Source organism: Urocitellus parryii, chromosome 15, assembly GCF_045843805.1.
Source record: "Urocitellus parryii isolate mUroPar1 chromosome 15, mUroPar1.hap1, whole genome shotgun sequence".
Taxonomy (NCBI): Eukaryota; Metazoa; Chordata; class Mammalia; order Rodentia; family Sciuridae; genus Urocitellus; species Urocitellus parryii.
In genome coordinates, this window is record NC_135545.1 from 16,291,533 (window position 1) to 16,312,770 (window position 21,238).

At 44.5% G+C, this 21,238-nt stretch overlaps 2 protein-coding genes across 16 annotated transcripts in view; one reads left to right on the top strand and one right to left on the bottom strand.

The window, feature by feature from the left end:
* The window catches only part of Wdr62 (WD repeat domain 62), a 40,581-nt gene extending 33,810 nt beyond the window's left edge, over nucleotides 1–6,771 (bottom strand). For all 14 annotated transcript variants that reach the window (XM_077792989.1, XM_077792982.1, XM_077792987.1 and 11 more), the window contains exons 1-3: nucleotides 6,444–6,771; nucleotides 1,869–1,960; nucleotides 720–782 (exon numbers count right to left, since the gene is read on the bottom strand). In XM_077792989.1, the coding sequence (XP_077649115.1) occupies nucleotides 720–782; nucleotides 1,869–1,960; nucleotides 6,444–6,620 (332 nt within the window). In that variant the 5' untranslated portion in view covers nucleotides 6,621–6,771. The remainder of the gene's footprint in view (nucleotides 1–719; nucleotides 783–1,868; nucleotides 1,961–6,443) is intronic.
* A 388-nt stretch (nucleotides 6,772–7,159) lies between these two features.
* Nucleotides 7,160–20,617, top strand: Thap8 (THAP domain containing 8). Of its 2 annotated transcripts, XM_026380091.2 has the most exons (5): nucleotides 7,360–7,436; nucleotides 16,345–16,372; nucleotides 17,765–17,957; nucleotides 18,226–18,633; nucleotides 20,038–20,617. In XM_026380091.2, coding segments are annotated over exons 1-5 (768 nt in total). In that variant the 5' UTR covers nucleotides 7,360–7,435; the 3' UTR covers nucleotides 20,176–20,617. The 2 variants fall into 2 exon arrangements, with proteins under 2 accessions (XP_026235875.2, XP_026235876.2); XM_026380090.2 differs by lacking the exon at nucleotides 16,345–16,372 and having other exon boundaries at nucleotides 7,160–7,436.
* Nucleotides 20,618–21,238: the final 621 nt, after the last annotated feature.

The following is a 21,238-nucleotide window of genomic DNA, read 5'->3' on the forward strand; positions in this document are numbered from 1 at the left end:
CCAGAATTTCTCATTTTTTTCTAAAATGAGAGGGATATTTATTTTTATATAAACAACTTTAGGTGTTGTTGACTAATTCCAATCTTTAGAACACTGTTGGGCAAGTCTATGGGCACCTGATTTATGATTATTTTCTTAAGGATGCTCTCACAAATGGAGGCAGCTATTTTACTTGCAGAGTAGGCCAAAGCCCAGAAAGAAGTTTCTCACCTAAGATCACACAGTGAACAAACTATGGCTGCTTCTCACATTGCCATACCCTTCACCATTGCAGAGTCCTTGCCCTGGCCATCTCTCCTGCCTAGGTGTTTTCCCTTTGTTGTCATGAGTCACCCTCTCACTTCCTTCAAGTCTCAGACCCTGGGAGGACTTCCCTGAGTCCTCAGAAGTGGATTTCTCACATTCTCTGTCCTAGCACATCCCTCATCATTTCCTCCATGTCACCAATCATGATGAGCTAGTAATTTGCCAACTGATTTTCAGATTCTCCTGTATTGGGCTGTTAGCTCTAGAAAGCGGAGATTCTCATCACTTTTGTTCATTGCTGTTATCACCAGCACGTGGAACAGTACCTAGCACAGAGTGGACTCTTGGTGAATGAGGCTGAACTAATGGTTGAGTGCATGAGTGAGTCACCTACCCATGAGCACTTCAGGCTCTGTGGAGGACAGGTCCCAAGACCCTGATTCCCTCCATCCCATGCCCAGGCCCCAGCCTACCTGGCAGTATTAAAGATGTGCTGCTGCTTGTTTTCCTTGGGGTTCAAAATCACCACCACACAGCTGTGGAGAAATAGGAAAACATGCTTATTAAAATAGTGTGTATGAGCGGGGCACTGGTATCCAGTATGATTCTATCCCAACAGAAAAAAAAAAAAAAACCATACATCAATAGGGCTCCTCTGAACAGAAGATTTTTTTCTGGTCTTCTCTAGATTTTTTTTTTTTGGATAGACACAATACCTTTATTTTGTTTATTTACTTTTTTAATGTGGTGCTGAGGATCAAATCCAGTGCCTCATACATGCTAGGTAAGTGCTCTACCACTGAGCTACAGCCCCAACCCCTTCTCTAGATTTTAATGCTGAGAATTCTGGGGTACTTAACATTATTAATAAATTCTTAAATAGAAACCAACACTGCCTATATGGAAACTATTCTGTCAGGTCCTAAGCTAATAAAGATTTTTTTTTTTTATGTCTATAATCTTTTTAAATCCTCCAAACTACCAGGTAAGGTCAGGACTCCTTAGACCCATTTCATAGATGAGGAAACTGAAGCCCAAGGACAGGAAGTCCTTTGCCCACTCAGCAGATCAGGAACAGAATAGTGATGTGAAATCTTCCCCATTAGATTTAAAAGCCCACCCTTGTCCTCTATCCTGAACTGCTCCCCTCAAATTCAACAACAGAAACTGTTCATCAGGAATTACCTTGGATCTTCCCTGCCCTACCTTGCTGGGGTGGTCCCTTTGGTGCCTAGATCAGTGCCACATTAGATCAGTATTTATGGGATACACAGCTGTCTGATCCTCAGTCCTCAACTACCCAAGTGGAGGTATCATTAGTTCAGTCTTATAGAGACAGAAGCAGAATACATATTGGGGTTAAAACCACATTTTTGGTTTTAACCACATGTATTTCCCAGAATCTCTGCCATCTCCCACTTGCAGACTTTATAATGTCTACTATATGCTGAGTACTGTTCTAGACCCAGATGGGTTCATGGAATCCTCTCCACAGCCCTTAGAGAAAAGCAGCATTATCCACATTCTACAAATAGGAAATCGTAGCTCTAGAGAAATCACCAATGACTTCAGATTTCAAATTCTCTTGCAATGATGAGATGTCAAGCCCATCATGTACTTACCCTGCAAGGTAGGCCACATGGCCTGTGCCAGGGTCACAGGTTAGACCACTGCTATTCTGGGCTGTGATGCCAAGCACCTTCTCAAGTGACACCTGCAAAGAAAAGGCCCAAGTCAGAAGCACCTGCCCCAGCAAGCCCCCATGGCGCAGCTGTCTTGGCTACTGATGCAATTCCTGCTATATTCAACAAACACTCAGAGTTTTTGCAGTCATGCTACCCACAGCAACTACCACTTGCTCTTTTTAAATATATTTTAGTTGTAGATGGGCACAACACCCTTATTTATTTATTTTTATGTGGTGTCGAGGATCAAACCCAATGCCTCTTGTGTGCTAGGTGAGCGCTCTACCACTGAGCCACAACCCCAGCCCACCACTTATTCTTTTTAACACTCTTTTTTTAAAAAAAATTTTTTTTAGACGATGGACCTTTATTTTACTGATTTATATGCAGTGCTGAGAATCGAACCCAGCGCCTCACACATGCTAAGCAAGCGCTCTGCCACTGAGCCACAACTCCAGCCCTTAACACTCTTTTGACAGACAAAAATCCCTATCTTCTTGGAGTTCACACATTGATGGTGATGTAGATGGAGGACATAGAAAAGGAACAGAACATATATGCAGAATAGATGTGAGGTGATGATAGAAGCAACAGAGAAAAACACAGGGAAGGAGACTGAGATTGCAGGGGGAGGGGAAGGAGAATGCCATAGTGGGAAGATGACATTTGAATAAGTTTCTAAGTACTTTCTCTATGTTGGAGTTTCGCTGTTGCCCTGGCTGGCATCAAACTTGAAATCTTCCTGCCTCAGCCTCCCAGGTAGCTGGGATTCTAGGTATTTGTCATCATGGATGTAAGACTTGAATCCTCAGAACAAACCAGGGAAGAAGGTATTATGACCACTCTTATTTATAGCCAATGATACTGAGGTCCAAGATTCTGCATCTGGGGAGTAGCAAGATTGGGATATAAACCTAGGCACTTTGGGCCTTGCAGGGGAAACAGAGCAGTGAACAAAAATAGACACTTTCCCTCATCAAAGTCTAGCCTGATGTGGTGGAACTTGGGTAGCTGAAGCTGAGGAAGGAGAATCACAAGTTCAAAGTCAGCCTGAACAACTTAGTAAGACTCTAACAAAAAGTATCAAAAGAGCTGGGTGTGGTGGCATGCACGCTTGTGACCCAGCAGCTTGGGAGGCTGAGGCAGTAGGATTGTGAGTTCAAAGCCACCTTCAGCAACTTAGCAAGGTGCTAAGCAACTCAGTGAGACCCTGTCTCTAAATAAAATACAAAAAAGGGCTGGGGATGTGGCTCAGTGGTCCAGTGCCCCTGAGTTCAATCCCTGGTACCCTCCCCCCACCCCCGCTGCCAAAAAAAAAGTACTGAAGATAAAGCTTAGTAGTAGAGATCCCTGGGGTTTGATCCCCAGTACTAAAGAAAAAAATTCAATGTCTGGAGGTTCTAGAAGTTTCAATAAGCAAAGAAACAAGAGGATGGTCATATTTTAAAAAAGTAAAACTCAAAGGGCACGATTGCACATGCTTTTAATTGCAGTTACTTGGGAGGCTGAGGCAGGAGGATCACAAGTTTGAGGTCAACCTTGACAACTTAGTGAAACCCTGTCTCAAAATTTTAAGAATAAATAAATAAAAGGGCAGGGGATAAAGCTCACTTGTAGAGGGCCCCTGAGTTCAATCCTCAGTACCACGAGAGATATAAAGAAATATTTTAAAAAATTTAAAAAATGTTTTTTAAATTTTCAAAGATAAGTTAAATGGGTCAGACTCAATCATAATTGACTGAACAATTTATATAAGTACGGTACTTTCATATTTTAATCGATTATTTTTTTCTTATAGTCAGTGATCCTTAACCAAGTCACTGGCTTCAGAATTGAAAAGCAAATATAGAGTAGCTAACATTTACTGGGCATTTCCCGGTAGCCAGGTGCTATTCCAATCCCTATAAGCTGTATTAACTTATTTAATACTCACAATAACCCTATGATGTAATTACTATCATTGTTATTCCTGTCTTAGAGATAAAACAGGGGCCCAGAGGGGTTACCCATCCAGAAAGGAGTGCCAGGATTCTAACACAGCCATGACACTTATGCTGGATTTTGTTTGTTTTGTTTTGTTGGTACTGGGGATTGAAACCAGGGGTATTCTACCACTGAGCTTTTTATTTTGATAGGGACTCACTAAGTTGCTCAGGCTGGCCTTGAACTTGTGATCTTCTTGCCTCAGCCTCCTGAATTGCTGGGATTAGAGGTGTGTGCCATGGCACCCAGCTAATGTTTTATGTGTCTGCAAAAGAAGAAAAATAAGTGACACTACCCAAGTACAGTAATAACAGCATTAGTTAACACTAATAAGAGTATATGCAAATATGCCAGGTGTTATTCTAAATGCTTAAGGACTGTGAACTCCTATAATCCTTACAAATACCCTATGAGGGATTTCCACATCATTATTCTCATTTTACAGGTGAGGAAAATTAAAAAAAAAAAAGTTCCAAACTTGTTAAGAAGAGCAGAATTAATGTTCAAGCTCAGGCAGTCTGAGTCTAGAGATTGTGCACTTAATTACCTTGTTATACTGCCTCTTTGTATTTACTACTGTTATTCTCCCATACAAGTTTAAGAGCTCATAAAACACTTTCATGAACATATAAGGGCAATGAAGTATAGGGCACTTAATAAGAGATCAAAGCAGGTGTCTGCTTTAGACTGAGACTGGAGAAAGTCTCTCTGAGTAGGAATACTCAAGGATGAGACTGAGAGAAGAGAAGCCAGGAAGGCAGGCAGACTGTAGCAAAAAGCCCAGGTAGAGGATTCACCCACCACAAGTGCTAGGAGGCAGAAAGGAACTTGGAGCTCCAGAAAAACAGAAAGCAGGCAGTATATTATTATGGTCTGAGCTTAATCAATATAGATTATAAATTATATATTATAGGTTATGAAATATTAAATAGGATTATGTGATGTGTTATATAATAAATAATGTTAAGCTATTTCTAAGATGATAAAAAATTGTCTTTCTGCAATTTGTGCACCCACCTATACTTTGTGTGCCCACAAATGTAAAGTCCCCAGGATATGGTGGTCTGTATTTGCTCTGCTAACTGCCTTCTCAGCCCCTGTACTCTGCTTGCTTGCAATTTGCAAAATTCCATGGGATGTGGTTTTCTTCCTTAAATATTTCGAACACAAACAGTTTGAGGTGCTTCTTTCAGAGAGCCACTCGGACTCTGTCAGAAGTGTCTCTGGTCAGGAAAAGAGATAAAATTCTTTTATTTGTTTCAAATTCGTACTTAGTGTGTTTTCTGAGCAGTATGTTTTCTGAGCAGTCACCTCATAACAATATGGGACTGAAGTCGTAGTTCAATGGTAGAACGCCTGCCTCACAGGTTTAAAGCACTGGGTTTGATCTTCAGCACATAAAAATACATAAAACAAATTACAAAATAAATAAAATATAGAAAGCAATCAGGAAGTTTTACAGGACTTTGGGGAGACAGAGAACATGGGAGGTAGAGACAGAAAGGTGGGCAAGGGCCACCTGCCCACAATCATGCAGCCAGGAGTAGGCAGTACAAAGACAGCAGAAACCCACAAAGCAGCAATAATATACACCAGCAGCTGCCACATATTCACCTATTATCTAGGCTCTGTGTCAAGGTCACAGTTACAATTTCATCTTCCTTCAACATTGTGATATGGTTGTTATCTCCATTTTATTTTCTTAATTTTTTAAAAATATTTTTTTAATATCAATGAACCTTTATTTCTTTATATGCGGTGCTGAGAATCAAACCCAGTGCTTCACACATGCTAGGCAAGCACTTTACCACTGAGCCACGACCCCAGCCCCAAGTTATCTCCATTTTATAAAAACAGATTTTTGTGCCTAAGGAGTTAAAGAGCACTTTTTTTTTTTCTTAAATTGCTGGTGTGCTAAGGGAATTCCTTCTACCTACTCTAAAGTAATTCCTTTCTGTGTTTCTGTGTCTCAGAATTTAGGATACTAAAATCCTGTACGCCCTCCTCCCCAAGCCGCACTGCTGACATTTTAGAAATAATTATTCACTTCCTTGCCATAGTTTTGAGAGGGAATATGGAATAAGAATCCCACCTTAGTTAGGGAAAAAGAAGCAGAAGGCAAGATATGAGAGAATGCAGAGTAGAACGAAGTTGAGATGGGGCAGGTGACTGGAGAGAAGTGTTTAAAGGTGATTGAATGGGGGCTTATCCAGGAAGATGGGTCTAGGCAGTGATTTGTAGAAGCAAAATGCTTTTCCAGGAGTTGGAATCCGAAGAAACCCCAAGAACGCTCCAATATTGAGGGTAGAGCCAAGAACCAAGAGCAGCACCCAAGAGAGGAGGCAGCGGAAAGTGGGAAGAGCCTTATGCTCAAAGGGGGCGGAACTTCCGTGATGAGGCGGGGCTAGGGAGCAACCTGAGGGGACCAATAGGCGGGAACTGATGGGCGGGGCCAAAGAGCTTAGGGATGAACAGGGTACGGCCCAAAGAAGGCTGGAATTGGAGTGGACAGGGCCAGCAGCTTCTCACCCGGTTCTGCACGGTGTCCTCGGGCGCCGTCAAGAGTCGTGTCCGCCGCCGGAGGCAGAGTGGTGGGGCAGGGGGCGGGGGGGACTGGGTTCTTCGCGCTGGAATTCCCCCCATGATAGATGGCAGCTTCTCGACTGCATCATTCCGCGCGTAGCCTCCCGGCCCTAAGGCAGCCATCGTCGCATCGGAGACCAGCGACCGTTATGCTCTTTAACCGCCGCGGCCGCCACGACCCACTCGAATAGTGAATAGCCGCGGGAAAGCCGGCGGCGCTGCCCATTGGACGCGGCAGCCACCCGTCTGGCCAATCTCGGGGCGGCCGGACGGCGATCAGGACCAATAGGAGCTAAGAGGCGGAGCCAGAGTACCAGGCAGGGCGGGGCTGCAGCCAATCTCTTCGGTTCTGATCAAGCATTTTGGGGCTTCTCGTTCAAACTGTTTTTCTCATTCTTCGGAATGTACAGTGATTAACTTTACTAGGCTAAGGCCATAGCCCTCTCCTTTGTTTTTTGCTGCCACCGGGACGACTATCCGGGCTATGGCAGTCGCCCGATGCTGGTTTAGGGTGGAGCGGAAAGAGCCTGCAGACCCAGAGGACTTGGTGGGCGCAGGCTCAGAAACCCTAGGACGCCGCCTTTCCCTAAACACGTGATGAAGGTTAGAGTGGCGTAGAACCGGTTTTGCGTAGATATACTTGCGTTTCCTCACCAACCATGTGACCAGGGTGTAGCAGTGGTAACGCGGAGGGACACCTGGTATGCAAGCCGGCTCAGCACACCACTGTCACATGACACCGAGGATGTCACGTGAGGCAGGAGGAGAGTGCTCGGGAGGGGCGGAAATCGGCTGCTCCCGGCGAGGAGTAAACTGCGGACTCTGACCGAGCAAAAAGCAACCGGGGTGGACAGCCATGCCCAAGTACTGCAGGGCTCCGAACTGCTCTAACACTGCGGGCCAACTGGGATCAGACAACCGCCCAGTGAGCTTCTACAAGTGAGCGCAAGCGCGGGGCGGGGCTTTAGGGGGCGGGGCCTGGAAGGGGCGGGGCCCAAGGAGAAATGCAGCTGTTTTTGGCATCTGGTCTTGCAGGAGGGGTGTAGGAAGGTGAAAATGGGCGAAACAGCAGAGGTAGACACAAGTAATGAACTGAACGAGTAGAAAAGGGAGACGGTGATGTAAGGAAAGGTGAGGTTCTATAACTTAAAATGTCCATTCTTCATCTCCACTCATTAGAGGCATCTCAACCTCAATATATCTGAAGCTGAGCTTCTTATCTCCCTAAACCTTTCACAGTCTTTCCTATCTTAATAGCTAACTCTGGAGGAGCTAAATCACCTCAATACAGAAAAATAGGGAGAACTGGAGATTGTAGCTCAGGGCCCTGGGTTGGATCCCCAACACCCCGGGGGGGGGGTGGGGGGATGGAGAAAAGCGGTCTGAATTTATAGCCCAGGTTCAAAGCTTCAGAAAAGGGATATCCAGACCAAATATTCCACAGCTATCTAAATTTTAGTGCTTCCAAGGAGACGGGACCTAGTCCCACTTTGCAATCCAGACCTAATATTGATCCCTTTACACAGAGTTCTGATTTGCTTTGAACATTTCTAAACACTGCTTCATTTATATTTCACCTGAATTTCACTCTTCCCCCAAACCCAGATATGTTATGTTTTCCTTTGTTTGGCAAGACTCTCTGGTATGCAAACTCCCTCTTTGCTATGGTAAATGAGTACAGGTTTGTCTGGTCATCTTAGCCTAAGTGGGCTGGAACATATTCTTCATCCTGTCCATATGCAAATCCTGTTGGCTCTCCCTTAAGAATCTATCCAGAATCTGATCTTGTCTAACTTCCTCCTTCAACTTAACTCTATTAATAGTCTCTTCACTGGTCTCCCTACTCTCACCCCTGCTGGCACCAAGCCTCTTCCATCTACAGCCAGAGGGAACCTAGACCTAAATCAGTTCAGGGCCCTCTTCTTTTTTTTTTTTTTTTAATATTTGTTTTTCAGTTGTAGTTGGACACAATACCTTCATTTTATTTATTCATTTTTATGTGGTGCTGAGGATCGAACCCAGAGCCACACATGTGCAAGGCGAGCGCTGTACCGCTGAGCCACAACCCCAGCCCAGTTCAGGGCCCTCTTCTACTCTGATCCCTCCCCTGGCCCACACCTTACTATAAAAAACAAGATGAGATCTGATGGAGTAAAAAAAGCAGGCTTACAAAATCCTACAAGAGCTGGTTCCCCACTACCTGTATAACCTCATCTCCTCCTTCCTGCCTCTCTGCTTCAGTGACAACTGCCTACTCCATGTTCATTTAGCATGCCAGGGCTCTATTGCTGCTCCATGGCCTTTGCCTATGCCAGTTATTACCTCTGAAAAGTTCTTGCCTTTATGACCACCACCCTATGTAAAATTGTGATTGCCTTCCAATACACATAACCCTCACTGTCTGCTTCCAAACTTAATTTCCCTTTAAATACATCATTATCTATCATATCACATATTTTAGGTATTTATTCATTGTCTTTCTCACTAGAATGTCACTAAGCTCTTTAAAGCCAGGGAATTTTGTCTGCCTCGTTTCTGTTGTGTCCCCAGCCTCTAGAACTGTTTCTGACACATAGTGGATGTTCAGTAGATATTTATTTGATGGGTTTTGATTATTGGATTTCAAATGGAGTCTCCAGGAAACCAGCAGTCCATGTCCCAGCTCTCCTCTGAGGGACTTCAGTATAGAGTAGAGGAGAGCAGAGGATTCTTCAAACTTAAATCATCCAGATTTGCTTTTTAAAATGTCACTCTGGCACTGCTTATTAATTCAGTAACTGTTTTGAGTGTCTTGTGGAGAAGCAAGCAAGACCCTGTTGTATCCAATCTATGACCCCAACTAATCAGTTCCTACCATGACAGACTCATGGAAGGGGAGGGATCAAACATTAAAGAACTGCATATACAACCCAGAAGTTATTCATGATCCTTTTCTCTCTTTTTCTTTCTTTCTTTCTTTCTTTCTTTCTTTCTTTCTTTCTTTCTTTCTTTCTTTCTTTCTTTCTTTCTTTCTTTCTTTCTCTCTTCCCTTTCTTTCTTTTCTTTCTTTCTTTCTCTCTTCCCCTTCCTTCCTTCTTTCTTTCTCTCTTCCCCTTCCTTCTTTCTTTCTTTCTCTCTTCCCCTTCCTTCCTTCTTTCTTTCTTCCTCTCTTTCTTTCTTCTTTCTCTCTTTTTCTCTCTCTTTCTCTCCTCTCTCTCTCTTTCTCTCTCTCTTTTTTCTTTCTTTCTTTATCTCTTTCTTTCTCTTTCTCTCCTCTCTCTCTTTCTCTCTTTTTTCTTTCTCTCTTCCTCCCTCCCTCCCTCCCTTCCTTCCTTCCTTCCTTCCTTCCTTCCTTTCTTTCACTGGGGATTGAGATCAGCCCTTTTTTGTTTGTATTTTGAGACAGGGTCTCACTGTTATCCAGGCTGGCCTTGAACTTGTGATCTTCCTGCCTCAGCTTCCTAAATTGCTGAGATTATGGGATGTGCCACCATACTTGGCCCATTCATCTTTTCTCTTAATGAGAGACTGAGATAGCTGCTTGCTGGTCTTCCTGTTTCCACTGTGGCCTTCCTTACAACAACAACAGCAGCAAATTTGGGTAGCACCCCATACGCCAGGCACTGTTCTAAGTGTTTCATAAGTAATAATAATATTAATGAGAATAAGGATGACAACTGTACATAGCAGCAAGATTGCTATAACAATTAGTTCATGTCTTCATTGGTACCCACCAATGACTTTCAGGCTGTTTTTCACAGTCTGGTCCATATCCACCTTAAGGCCCAACCTAAGTTAGTCTCACAGAAGCCATTTAGCTAAAAGTTAAGAGAAGGAGCATTTCCTGATGAGACTCAGGAGAGGGATGAGTACCAGGTGGGAAACAAGGTGAAACATATTGAGGGAAGTGGCTACCAGAAAACTTGAAAGCCTGCCTGGCAACCAAAGAGAACATTCATTAGCTCTGATTTAGGCCCTTTCATAGACAAGTGACAGTCATCACTAATGGGGGGCTATCAGTTAGGAATTGCATCTGACTGGCAGTAACAAAATCCTGAAATAATAGTGGCTTAAACAAATTATGAGGGCCATAGGAATTGGCATGGTAGTTACGCTGCATAGCAAACTCCCCATCTCCACAGCTTACTATAACAAAGATTTATTCTTTGCTCATGCTATGTTCTTTGCAGGTCATTTGTGGGCCTGCTCTATAGTGCCTTAATTGAAGATTCAGATGGAGGGAACTGTCCCTACTTGGAATATTGCTGGTTTGTAGGAGAAAGAAAAGAGAAAGTATAGTGGCTTCTGGTAAATTTTATGTTTAGAAGTGGTCCGTGTCATTTTCACTGACATTCTTTTGGCCAAAGCAAGTATATGGGAAGCCACCTGTCCATGGAGCTGAGATGTATAATCTTCTTGTGGGGAGAGGCAGCAAAATTTTGAACAATATGTTTCCTCCCATAAAACAAGTACGGAGGTGGAAGACCAGCACTGGGATGGCAGCCCTACAGTCATCAGAGATGAGGGTCTTCTTTGTTCTCTCGTTCTTAACATGTGGCTTCTATCCAAAATGGCTGCCAATGCTCCAGCCATATGCCCTACCATTCCTGGAAGGAAGAAAAGGGAAAGGAAGAAGAGCAAAAACTAAACGGAGTCATCCCCCTTTACAAGGCCTTCCCAGAAACCCCATCCAGTGGTGGTTTCTTCATCATTGGTCACCCCCAACTACAAAAAGAGGCTGGGAAATGTAGCATATTAATTATTCATTTAACCACCCTGCAGAAATCTTGAGTTAAGAAGAAAAGATCTGGCAGCATATGCCACCCTATGCTCTAGACAAGATAACCAGCAAAACCAAAATAGTCAATAAAAAGGCAAACACTTGCTGTCTGCTTAGCGTTAGTTTTTTTTTTGTGTGTGTGTGTGTGTCTGGGGCCTCTCACATTTATACATACTAAGCAAGCACTCCACCACTGAGCCACATCCCCAGCCCTTCAGTAGGTTTTTAGAGATGAATATTACTCAATATAAATGTTGCTCTCCATGAGGCTGGGGTGGTAGAGTACTTGCCTAGCATGTATGAGGCACTGGATTCGATTCTCAACATCACATATAAATAAATTTAAAAAAAATATTGCTATCCAGAGGAACAAGAGAGAATAAAAACCAGACCAAATTAGGGAAAGGCTTCCTGAGATAATTCGCTTTACTTCTTTGCACAGTGAGCTACTCTTATTTTATTTGAGCATCCCTTTTCTGTGTTAGGCATCTGGAAGATGTCCACACCACATGATCCCCCCACAATTGCAGATTTGTCTGGGAAGTGCAGTCGTTTAGCAGGACAGGTTATAGCCTCAAAGTTGGAGTTTTGTTTTTAAGGAAAAAGAAGAGAATGGATATTACAGTAGTCAGTTGCCAGTCCCTGCTGGGGAGCGGTTGGGGAAGGAAGTGCTGCTACATTAGGTCTCATGCAGTGTCCAGGAAGAACAGGCTGATGGGTATATGTGGATCCCAGAAGAGGCTGAAGGGATCCATACTCCCTGGCTATGTGCCCTGGGTTCTGCCCTTTGGGAGCCACAGCTCTTCTCTCAGTGGTTTTATCCAGCTGTTCCCCCTTCTCTGTGTTTTGTCTAAGAAGTCTTGCACCCCTCTATCTCTATCCATTCCATCCATCCACTCCCTAAAGGTAACCTCCCTCCCTCCTTCCATTCCTCCCTTCCCTCCTTCTTTTTCTTTAAAAAGAAACTTACTTTTTTTTATAATTTTATTTTTTTATTTATATTTTTATGTCGTGCTGAAGATGGAACCCAGTGCCCCACACGAGCTAGGCAAGCGCTCTACCACTGAGCCACAACCCCAGCCCCTAAAGCACAATTTTTCAAGACGCTTGTTGTACACTCTGATGTTTTTTATGGCTAGCTTCTGTTTATGTTTTTTTTAAACATTTTCTTTTAATTTTTTTTTGTAGTTGTAGATGGACAGCATGTCTTTATTTTTGTGGTGCAAAGGATTGAACCCAGTACCTCACATATGTCAGGCAAGTACTCTGCCACCGAGCTACAGACCCAGCCCCTGTTTATGTTATTGATACTGGTTTTCCATTTTCAATTGTAGTGTATTGTGGTATCTTTTAAGTATATTTAATACCTAATGTTAGTTAATTATTCTTTTTTTTTTAACCAGGGATTAAATCCAGGGTTCCTTAATCACTGAGCCACCTCCCAAGACCTTTTTTATTTTGAGACAGGGTCTTACTTACGGACTTGCTGAGTTGCTGAGGCAGGCTTTGAACTTGCGATTCTCCTGCCTCAGCCTCCTGAGCCACTGGGATTACAGGTATATGCCACTGCACCCAGCTAATGTTGGTTAATCTTAAGATTAACTTAACTATTTTTTTAAAGAGAGAGAGAGAGAGGAGAGAGAGAGAGAGAAATTGTTTTTAATATTTATTTTTTAGTTCTCGGCAGACACAACATCTTTGTTGGTATGTGGTGCTGAGGATCGAACCTGGGCCGCACGCATGCCAGGCGAGCGCGCTACCGCTTGAGCCACATCCCCAGCCCCTTATCTTAACTATTAAGTAATGTCATATGAAAAACATTGTGCAGATTCATGTACATGAATGAACATTTTAGTTATCTAATGCTATATAACAAAACATCCACAAATTCAGCAGCTTAAGATAAACATTTAATGTCTCACAGTTCCTGGCAGCTGCTATAGAACAGACTAGCCAGAGCTTAGTCATGTGGCCTCCTTGGCTACAAATGGGGCTGGAAAATGAGGTCTTTATTGTGGATAGCCTTGAGCCCAGGTCTGATTAGAGAGTGTATTACTATCCTAAGAGGGCAAGAACAGATGTTGGGGACAAATAGCACCAGGAAACAGGAGCAGTGGGGTCCCTTTAGATGGTGTCTGATCAGATAATCTTCACCCACTGAGAAAGCTCTTATTTAGTTCATTTTTTAAAACATTTCTTTTAATTAAAAATGAATTTAGAAGCATTCAGAATGTCAACAAAACAGCTATAACTTTTTTTGGCAATTATAGAGCAGTACTCATTTATCAGAATAATTATTTGGCTGCATTAGACCTAATTGAAGATGGAAAAACTACTTTCTGCATGTATAACTAATTTGTTTAGTGCACTACAAGAACCTGCTTTAAGTTTCCATGCCTGTCTACAGCCCACACTTTACTAGGCTGGGTGAGTAGCTATTGAAAAATACCACAAGGGGCTGGGGTTGTTGCTCAGTGGTAGAACGCTTGCCTAGCATGTGTTGGGCCCTGGGTTTGATCCTCAGCACCACATACAGACAAATAAATAAAATAGAGGTATATATAAAAAAATACCCCAAGGACAGAGCTCTCTAAAGGCATATTTGTTTGTGTGTTAATTATACCAAAAGACACTGAATACTTTTTAAAAACAAATCTTACACAGACTTGCAGTTTAATTTTTTTTCTTTAAAAGGAGTGAGTTGTATACAGGGGGAATTCAATGATTTATAGACAAGAAAAAAATTGCACTAGAATCATCTTCCTCCTCTAACTCCTTTACTCTTCATCTCCCTCCTCTTCCTTTTTCTTATTTTTCCCAGCTTTGACAATGCTGTTTTTTGCTATATCAGGTTTTCCTTTAACTTGATAGGCAGTAATAAATTTTTTTCCATATTTTTTCTCTGTTGTCATCTGCAGCAGCGTTAAGTCCACATCTCTCCCAGTTTCTTTGCAACATCATTAATGGTCAGGCTGGGATGTTTTCTTTTGATTTTTGGGTGATACTCAGAGTAGAACAAGAAGATGGAAGGAGGCCTCTGGGATGAATTGGGATCCTTGGACTTCTTTTTTATTTTCCCTTTAGGAGGGAGGGAGGTTTTCATTTGCCTTTCATAATGGTCCTTGTAGCCTTTGCCATGTCTTCAGATTTCATTTTCTCTTTAGCAGACATTGTCTTCTACTTCCCTGAGCACTCTTAGAATAACACTCTGGGGGCTTCTTCCGTTCCTCCTATCAAGTTCAAGTTCACACAAAGAGTGCATGTGAGGCTGCTTTGCTCTTGGCCTCTTAGGATTTCCTTTGCCCATGTTTAGTATTTTTTCTCAGCAAGGTACAGAGTTACCTAGTGCATGTCTGGCTCTCATATGCCCTGGTGCTGTCTCTGTGGAGCTCAATATACTGCAGCAGCTATTTAAAATGTTTTGTTTTTGTTTCATGGTGCTGGGTCTTGAACCCAGAGCCTCATGCATGCTAAGCAAGTGCTCTACCACTAAGCATACCCCTGGCCCTTGCTAAAATGTTTTTAACCTTTTATTTATTTATTTGGTACCAGGGATTGAACCCAGGGGTTCTTAACCACTGAGCTCCATCCCCAGCTCTTTTTATTTTTTTATTTTTGAGACAAGGTCTTGCTAGGTTGCTTAGGGCCTTGCTAAGCTGCTAAGGATGGCTTTGAACTTGTGATCCTCCTACGTCAACCTCCTGAGCTACTGAGATTATAGGTGTGTGCCACTGTGCTCGGCTAAAATTTTATTTTTAATTGCAGTAAAATGCACATTATATAAGATAGACCATCTTAGTCATTTTTAATATTTATTTTTTAGTTTTAGGTGGACACAATATCTTTATTTTTATGTGGTACTGAGACTCGAACCCAGTGCCTCACGCATGCTAGGCAAGCGTGCTACCACTTGAGCCATATCCCCAGCCCCTTAACCATTTTTAAGTGTACAGTTCAGCAATGTTAAGTATATTCCTATTGTTGTATAACCAATCTCCAGAACTTTTTGGTTGGTAAATTAGAAAAAAAAAAGAATTTCTCTATTCCCACTATGCAATACCCTCTTTCCCCCTTCTTTCAGCCCCTGGTGACCACCGATTTACTGTCTCTGTGAACTGACCACTCTAAAGACCTCATAAAAGTGAAAGCATCAGTATTCTTCTTTGTGACTAGCTTATTTTATTTCCTCTAATGGTCCCAGGGTTCATCCATGTTGCACCATATGTCAGAATTTCTTTCCTTTTTGAGGCTAAATAATATCCCATTGTATAATATGTGCCACATTTGTTTATCCATTCACCTGTCAGTTGACGTATTCACCTTTTGGCTTTGTGAATTAAGTTGCTTTGGACATGGTGTGCAAGACCCTGCTTTCACTTGTTTTGGGTATAACCCAGAAGTGGATTGCTGAATCATAAGGTGATTCTATTTTTAATTTTTTGATAAACTGCCATATTGTTTTCCATAATGGCTATTCCATTTTGTGTTTCCAACAGTGTACAGGGATCTAATTTCTCCGCATCCTCTGTCATTTTCTGTTTGTATTTATTTATTGTTTTTGCAGTAGCCATTCCAATAGTTGGGGGTAACATTCATCATAGTTTTGATTTGCATTTCCCTAATCATTAGTGATATTGGGCATCTTTTCATATGCTTGTTGTCCATTTGTATATCTTCTTTGGAGAAATGTCTGCTCAAGTCCTTTGCCCATTTTTAATTAAGTTGTGTTTTTATTATTGTTGAGTTGCTTATAAATCTTTAAAGGTTATTTTCAAACATACACACACACAAAATAGAGTACATTTTGCTGGTCTTTTTTCACTTCCCTGCCCCACACACCTCAAAGTTTTTTGCCTCACATTTTAAAGTAAATCCCAGGGCTGGGAATGTAGCTAATTGTAGAGTACTTTTCTAGCACACAGGGCATCCTGGGTTTGATCCCTAGGACCTAAAAAAAGAAGCAACAATAACAACAACAACAACAAAAACCCTAAAGTAAATCCCAGACATCAGGTCTTCTACTTGTAAAAATTTCAGAATGTTTTTCTAACAGAAGACTTTTATTTTGTATTTATTTGTTTATTGCAGTGCTGGGAGTGGAAAGCAGGGATGTTAAGTGAGTATGTCCCACTGACCTATATCACCAGCCCCTTTTAAAATTAAAAAAAATATATTGGGGGGTTGCCGCAGTCTGGCTGGGCACAATTCAGGAGCCACTTGTCAAAAGAAACTAACTATATTTTTAGAACTACAAACGCCAAACAAAACAGCTCCTCAGGAAAAAACCCTTAGAGCCCAACTGCCACCACCGGCTTCCCACAAGCCTCTCACCCACACAAGCCTCACCACCTCCCACAATCCTCCTGCTCTTGAGGCCGAGTGGCTGGGTCCCATGGGCGGAGCCAAAGAAGTCCCCCAATGAGCAGCTCCAGTGGTCTGAAAGGGCGGGGAAACAGCTCAATGAGCATCTCCAATGAGCATCACTGCAGAGGAGCCAATCAGCTAGATGTTGCTGGGGCCGCGGTGAGCCAATCATCAGCTGGCAGTCTGGAAGTTTGCTGGGGCCCCTTTGGCTGTGGCTCTCAACTTCGGGTGGCAGTACCAGGACTGAACTCAGGGGCACTTGACCACTGAGCCACATCTCTAGCCCTATTTTGTATTTTATTTAGAGACAGGGTCTTACTGAGTTGCTTAGCACCTCATTTTTGCTGAGGCTGGCTTTGAACTTGCAATCTTCCTGTCTCAGCCTCCCAAGCCATTGGGGTTATAGGCATTTGCTACCAAGCCTGGCTAAAATTTTTAAATTTTGAGACAGGGTCTTACTAAGTTGCTGAGACTGGGCTTGTATTGTGATTCTCCTGCCTCAGCCTCCTCAGAGGCTGTGATCTCAGAGCAACTGGGGTCACAGGTGTGTACCACCAAGTCTGGCCAGAATCCTATTTTAGAAGGACACATTATCACACCTAGCAAATTTAATTTCTTACAATTACCAAATACCCAATTTCTGTTTTATTTTCTCCAGGTGTCTTGAAATGTCTTTTTACTGAATGTTTTTTTTTTTTTTTTTTTTTTTGTGAACAAGGTCCACATCCTGCATTTGGGTGGTGTTTCTTAAATCTCTCAGCCTGTAACCCCCACTCACATGCCATATAGTTGTGGAAGAAGCATTTTCACTTGACAGCAGGATCTCTCTTACTCTAGATGTTTGCTTTTATAGACCACTCCTTTAAGTTCATGTGAAGTAACCTGAGGGTAGGAAGTGGAGGTGGGCAGGGAAACCAGGAAGAAGGCTGTTGCCACTACCCAGCCAGGAGAACTGGGAGATTCCGAGAAGGAGAGAGAGGGAGTTGAGTTGCTGGATGTGGAGCCCACATATGGGAAGCCAGTGAGGTAGAGAAAGCGTGGATGGAAGACAGAGACTTCCAGGGATCTCAGGTATAGGTAGGTACCTCAGAGAGGGGTGGGTGGGGACCTGTAGCGCTCACCCTGCTATCCCACCGCTCTGCAGGTTCCCGCTGAAGGACGGCCCCAGGCTAGAGGCTTGGTTGCGATGCATGGGCCGGGAGCACTGGGTGCCCAGCTGCCACCAGCACTTGTGCAGTGAGCACTTCACACCTTCCTGCTTCCAGTGGCGCTGGGGCGTGCGCTACCTGCGGCCAGACGCGGTGCCCTCCATCTTCTCCCGGGTGCCTCCAGCCAAGGTGAGTGCGGGATGTCCAATGAGTGGAGTCTGATCCCCAGCCTTCCCTACTTGGGACGCAATTCCTAGAGTCTGGTACCTGGCCTTCCCTTTCAAATCGAAGTCCTTCCCCAGGTCTGCCCCTCTGCCCTTCTCTCCTTAGGAAGTTCCTGGCTGAAGTCATCTTACCCCAGGGAAGTCCCCCTTGGAGACTGACCTAACCTCTCCACGAAATGCCTCTTGGAGTCTGGCCCTGAAGGGCCATCCCCACCCTATGCCTTGTCTTCCAGAGCCCGCGGAGGACCCGAAGTACCCAGAAGCCAGAGGCGCCTCCTCCTCCTCCTCCTCCTCCCGCGCCACAGGAGGCAGGACTCCCCCTGGAGTCCACGGTTGCGGCCTCTGGCCCAGTGCACGTAGTGGTGCTGGGGCCTGCATCTGACAGCGCCAAGGCTGCGTCCACCGTGCTCCTGACCCCCCTGCCCCTTCCCTCCGCTCCTGCAGGGCGGAGGACTGGAGTTTCTACCCAGCACCCACGGGTGGGACTGGGAGCAGTGCTGGGAGCACTGCAGCGGCGGGTGCGGAGGCTGCAGCGGCGCCACCAGCGGCACCAGGCTCAGCTCCAGGCTCTGGAACAGCTGGCGCTGCAGCTGCGCACGGAGAGCCTGCAGGCTCGGGCGCACCAGGGCCAGTTTCGCGTGGTAAGTGGCGCAGGGGCTTGGGACTGGCGTCCAGGGCATCTTGCCTGGCCTGCACATTTATGTTTAAGAATCCCAATATTTCATTCAGGTTTCCAAATTGCTCGTTTTTCTAGGGGGTGGGGGAAAGAATCTGGGGCTGGGGATGAGGCTCAGTGTTTACAGAGCTTGCCTGGGTTCCATCCCCAGCTCAGCAAAAAAATAAATAAATTCAATCTGGCAACTATTGGTTGGAGCTGAGTAATGGCTGCTCCATTTATGAATAATATTTAGGAAGTTCTCACTTCCTGCCAGACACATACTTAATAACTTATTGAAAACTCACTACCATCTTGGTTCTCTTGTTGTTCCCCATTTGCCAGATGAAAAAGCTGCAGCATAGAACAGTCTAGTAACTTGCCCAAAGTCAAGCAGCCAGGATTCAAAAGCACCAGAAGAAGCCCTGCTGTCCTGTTGGAAAGCTCCCTTCTCAGCCCCTGTCTAGCTTAAATTCACAACCCTTTTACTATGGTCTCCCCCACTCTCTCTAAAGCTCTTTATCCATACATTTTACTACTGGATTGTTTTTTGTTTTGGTTGAGGGAAGGGTGAAAAATCAGAGCTTGACCGTGTCCATCCCCTGCTTAAAAACTAGGGCTTAGCTTGAGGGCCTCAACCTATTACCCACACACTCAGAATCCTACCTGGATGGGACAAGCATCCAGGCAGAGCTGTGGAGACAAGAGGAGGGGGGCTCAGAAAGGAGCTGAAGTGTCTCAGGTAGACAGCTAATGGGTTGGACATGACCTCCAGATATAATTTGTCTGGCCTCAAAGTGCTTTAATATCACTTTTAATCTTCCCTGAAGGCTCAGTAGATCTTGCAGTGCAGGGTTCATATTCTCAGGTAATAGCAGTCAGCTGGAATTGCAGTGTGACTGCCCCTGGGGGCTTTGAGGCTATGGCCTGGAACCCAGAGGGACAATGGGGCTGGGTGACAATTCAGTCTCAGACTGGAGCTCTCCATGGAGCCTGCCCTGGGCTGACTCACTCTCTCTGCCTCCCCTGTCCCCATTCAATCCCTGTTTCCTACTCATTCATCCTGTGTCCCTATCTGCCCATGTCTCTCTGCATCTGCATCTTTCTTTGCCCTCCATATCAATGTCTTTGTCCACACTCACATCCATCTCCCCATGTCCCTGTCCTTCCACATCTCTCTCCTATTTCCCCACACTTCTTTTCTCTCCCATGAATGTCTCTGGCTTCACATCTGCTTCCCTGTCTTCCATCACATTTCACTCTGTTTTCTGACACCCCCTCCTTCTCTGATGTCCATTGGTCCTTACCATTTCTGTCTGTTCCTCAATCTCCTCCCCCTTGCTCCCCTTTGTTCCCCATCTCTACTGCTTCTTTGCCTGGAATGGCTCAGCTGCCTGGATCTGAGGAATCCCAAACCTTCACCATCATCTGTGGAGGGCCTGACATAGCTGTGGTCCTTGCCCAAGACCCTGCACCTGCCACACTGGATGCCAAGCCTGAGCTGGACACCCAGTCACCCAGTGCCTAAGGGTCAGGACGGACAATGTCAAGGGACAGAAGATGCAAGATGGAAGAAGAGAGCCCATCACACATGTGCTTGGCCCAGCCCTATCACCCATGCCTGGGGAGGAGCAGTGCTTTCCCCAAGTACCTAGATTCTTCTCCCCATGTCTAGGGATCCCTTGAATCTTACAGGTGACTGGGCCCCAAACCCTTATCCCCCTGGGTACCTGGCCCCTGCCACCCCCAGCTCAAATCTCTGCAGTCAGTAAAACAACATCAGCAGAAAAGGAGTCATTTGGGGAGTTCTGTACCGGTTCCAAAGAGCCCTTGGCACCTTGTGCCAAGCCTGCTGCTGAATTGGGGACATGGCAGTGGACACAGCTAAAAACCATCCCTGCTCTCATGGTGCTCACATTTTTCTTGAGTTGAAGGTGAACTAGTGTACCAATAAACTGGATCACTTCTGACTGATATGTGCCATGAACACTGAATTAAAATATGATTGAGGCGCTGGGGCTATAGCTCAGTGGCAGAGCGCTTGCCTAGCAAGTGTGAGGCACTGGGTTTGATCCTCAGCACCACATAAAAATAAATAAAAGCATTCTATCCATCTAGAACTACAAAAAAATGTAAAAAAAAATATGATTGAGAGGAAGTTGGGGGGAGAGGTCTCTCTAAGAAGTCCGCATTTGAACACAAACCTGGGTGGGAGGAGTCAACCTGTAGGGCATGTGGGCAGGTGTTCCAGGGCAAGAACAGATCTGCAGAGGACCTAATGTCTAGGCATTGGAGGGAGGAGGGCACTGTTGCTCTGAAGAAAACTAAAGTGGGGAAGGGGCTGGCTGAGACAGGGTGCAATTTTAGATAGAGCAGAGGTGTCACTGAAAAAAGGCAAACAATTAATATCCCAAATGAGAGGAGAGAAGGAACCATCCAAGGGCCTGGGGGAAGCCTTCCAGGAAGAACAGCCAATGCAAAGGTCCTGGTGTGCAGAAAAGCAAGGAGACCAGTGTGATCGGAGTGGAGTGGGCAGAGTGAGAGGAGGAGAGATTGGAAACATGGTGGGCAAGTGTACCTAGGGCCTTATG

Bases quoted from the DNA above. Each gene is read 5' to 3' on its own strand.
- Thap8 (XM_026380090.2), top strand. From the start codon at position 7,354: ATGCCCAAGTACTGCAGGGCTCCGAACTGCTCTAACACTGCGGGCCAA. The intron at 7,437-17,764 runs GTGAGCGCAAGC...ACCGCTCTGCAG, and splicing joins CGCCCAGTGAGCTTCTACAA to GTTCCCGCTGAAGGACGGCC. The intron at 17,958-18,225 runs GTGAGTGCGGGA...CTTGTCTTCCAG, and splicing joins CCCGGGTGCCTCCAGCCAAG to AGCCCGCGGAGGACCCGAAG.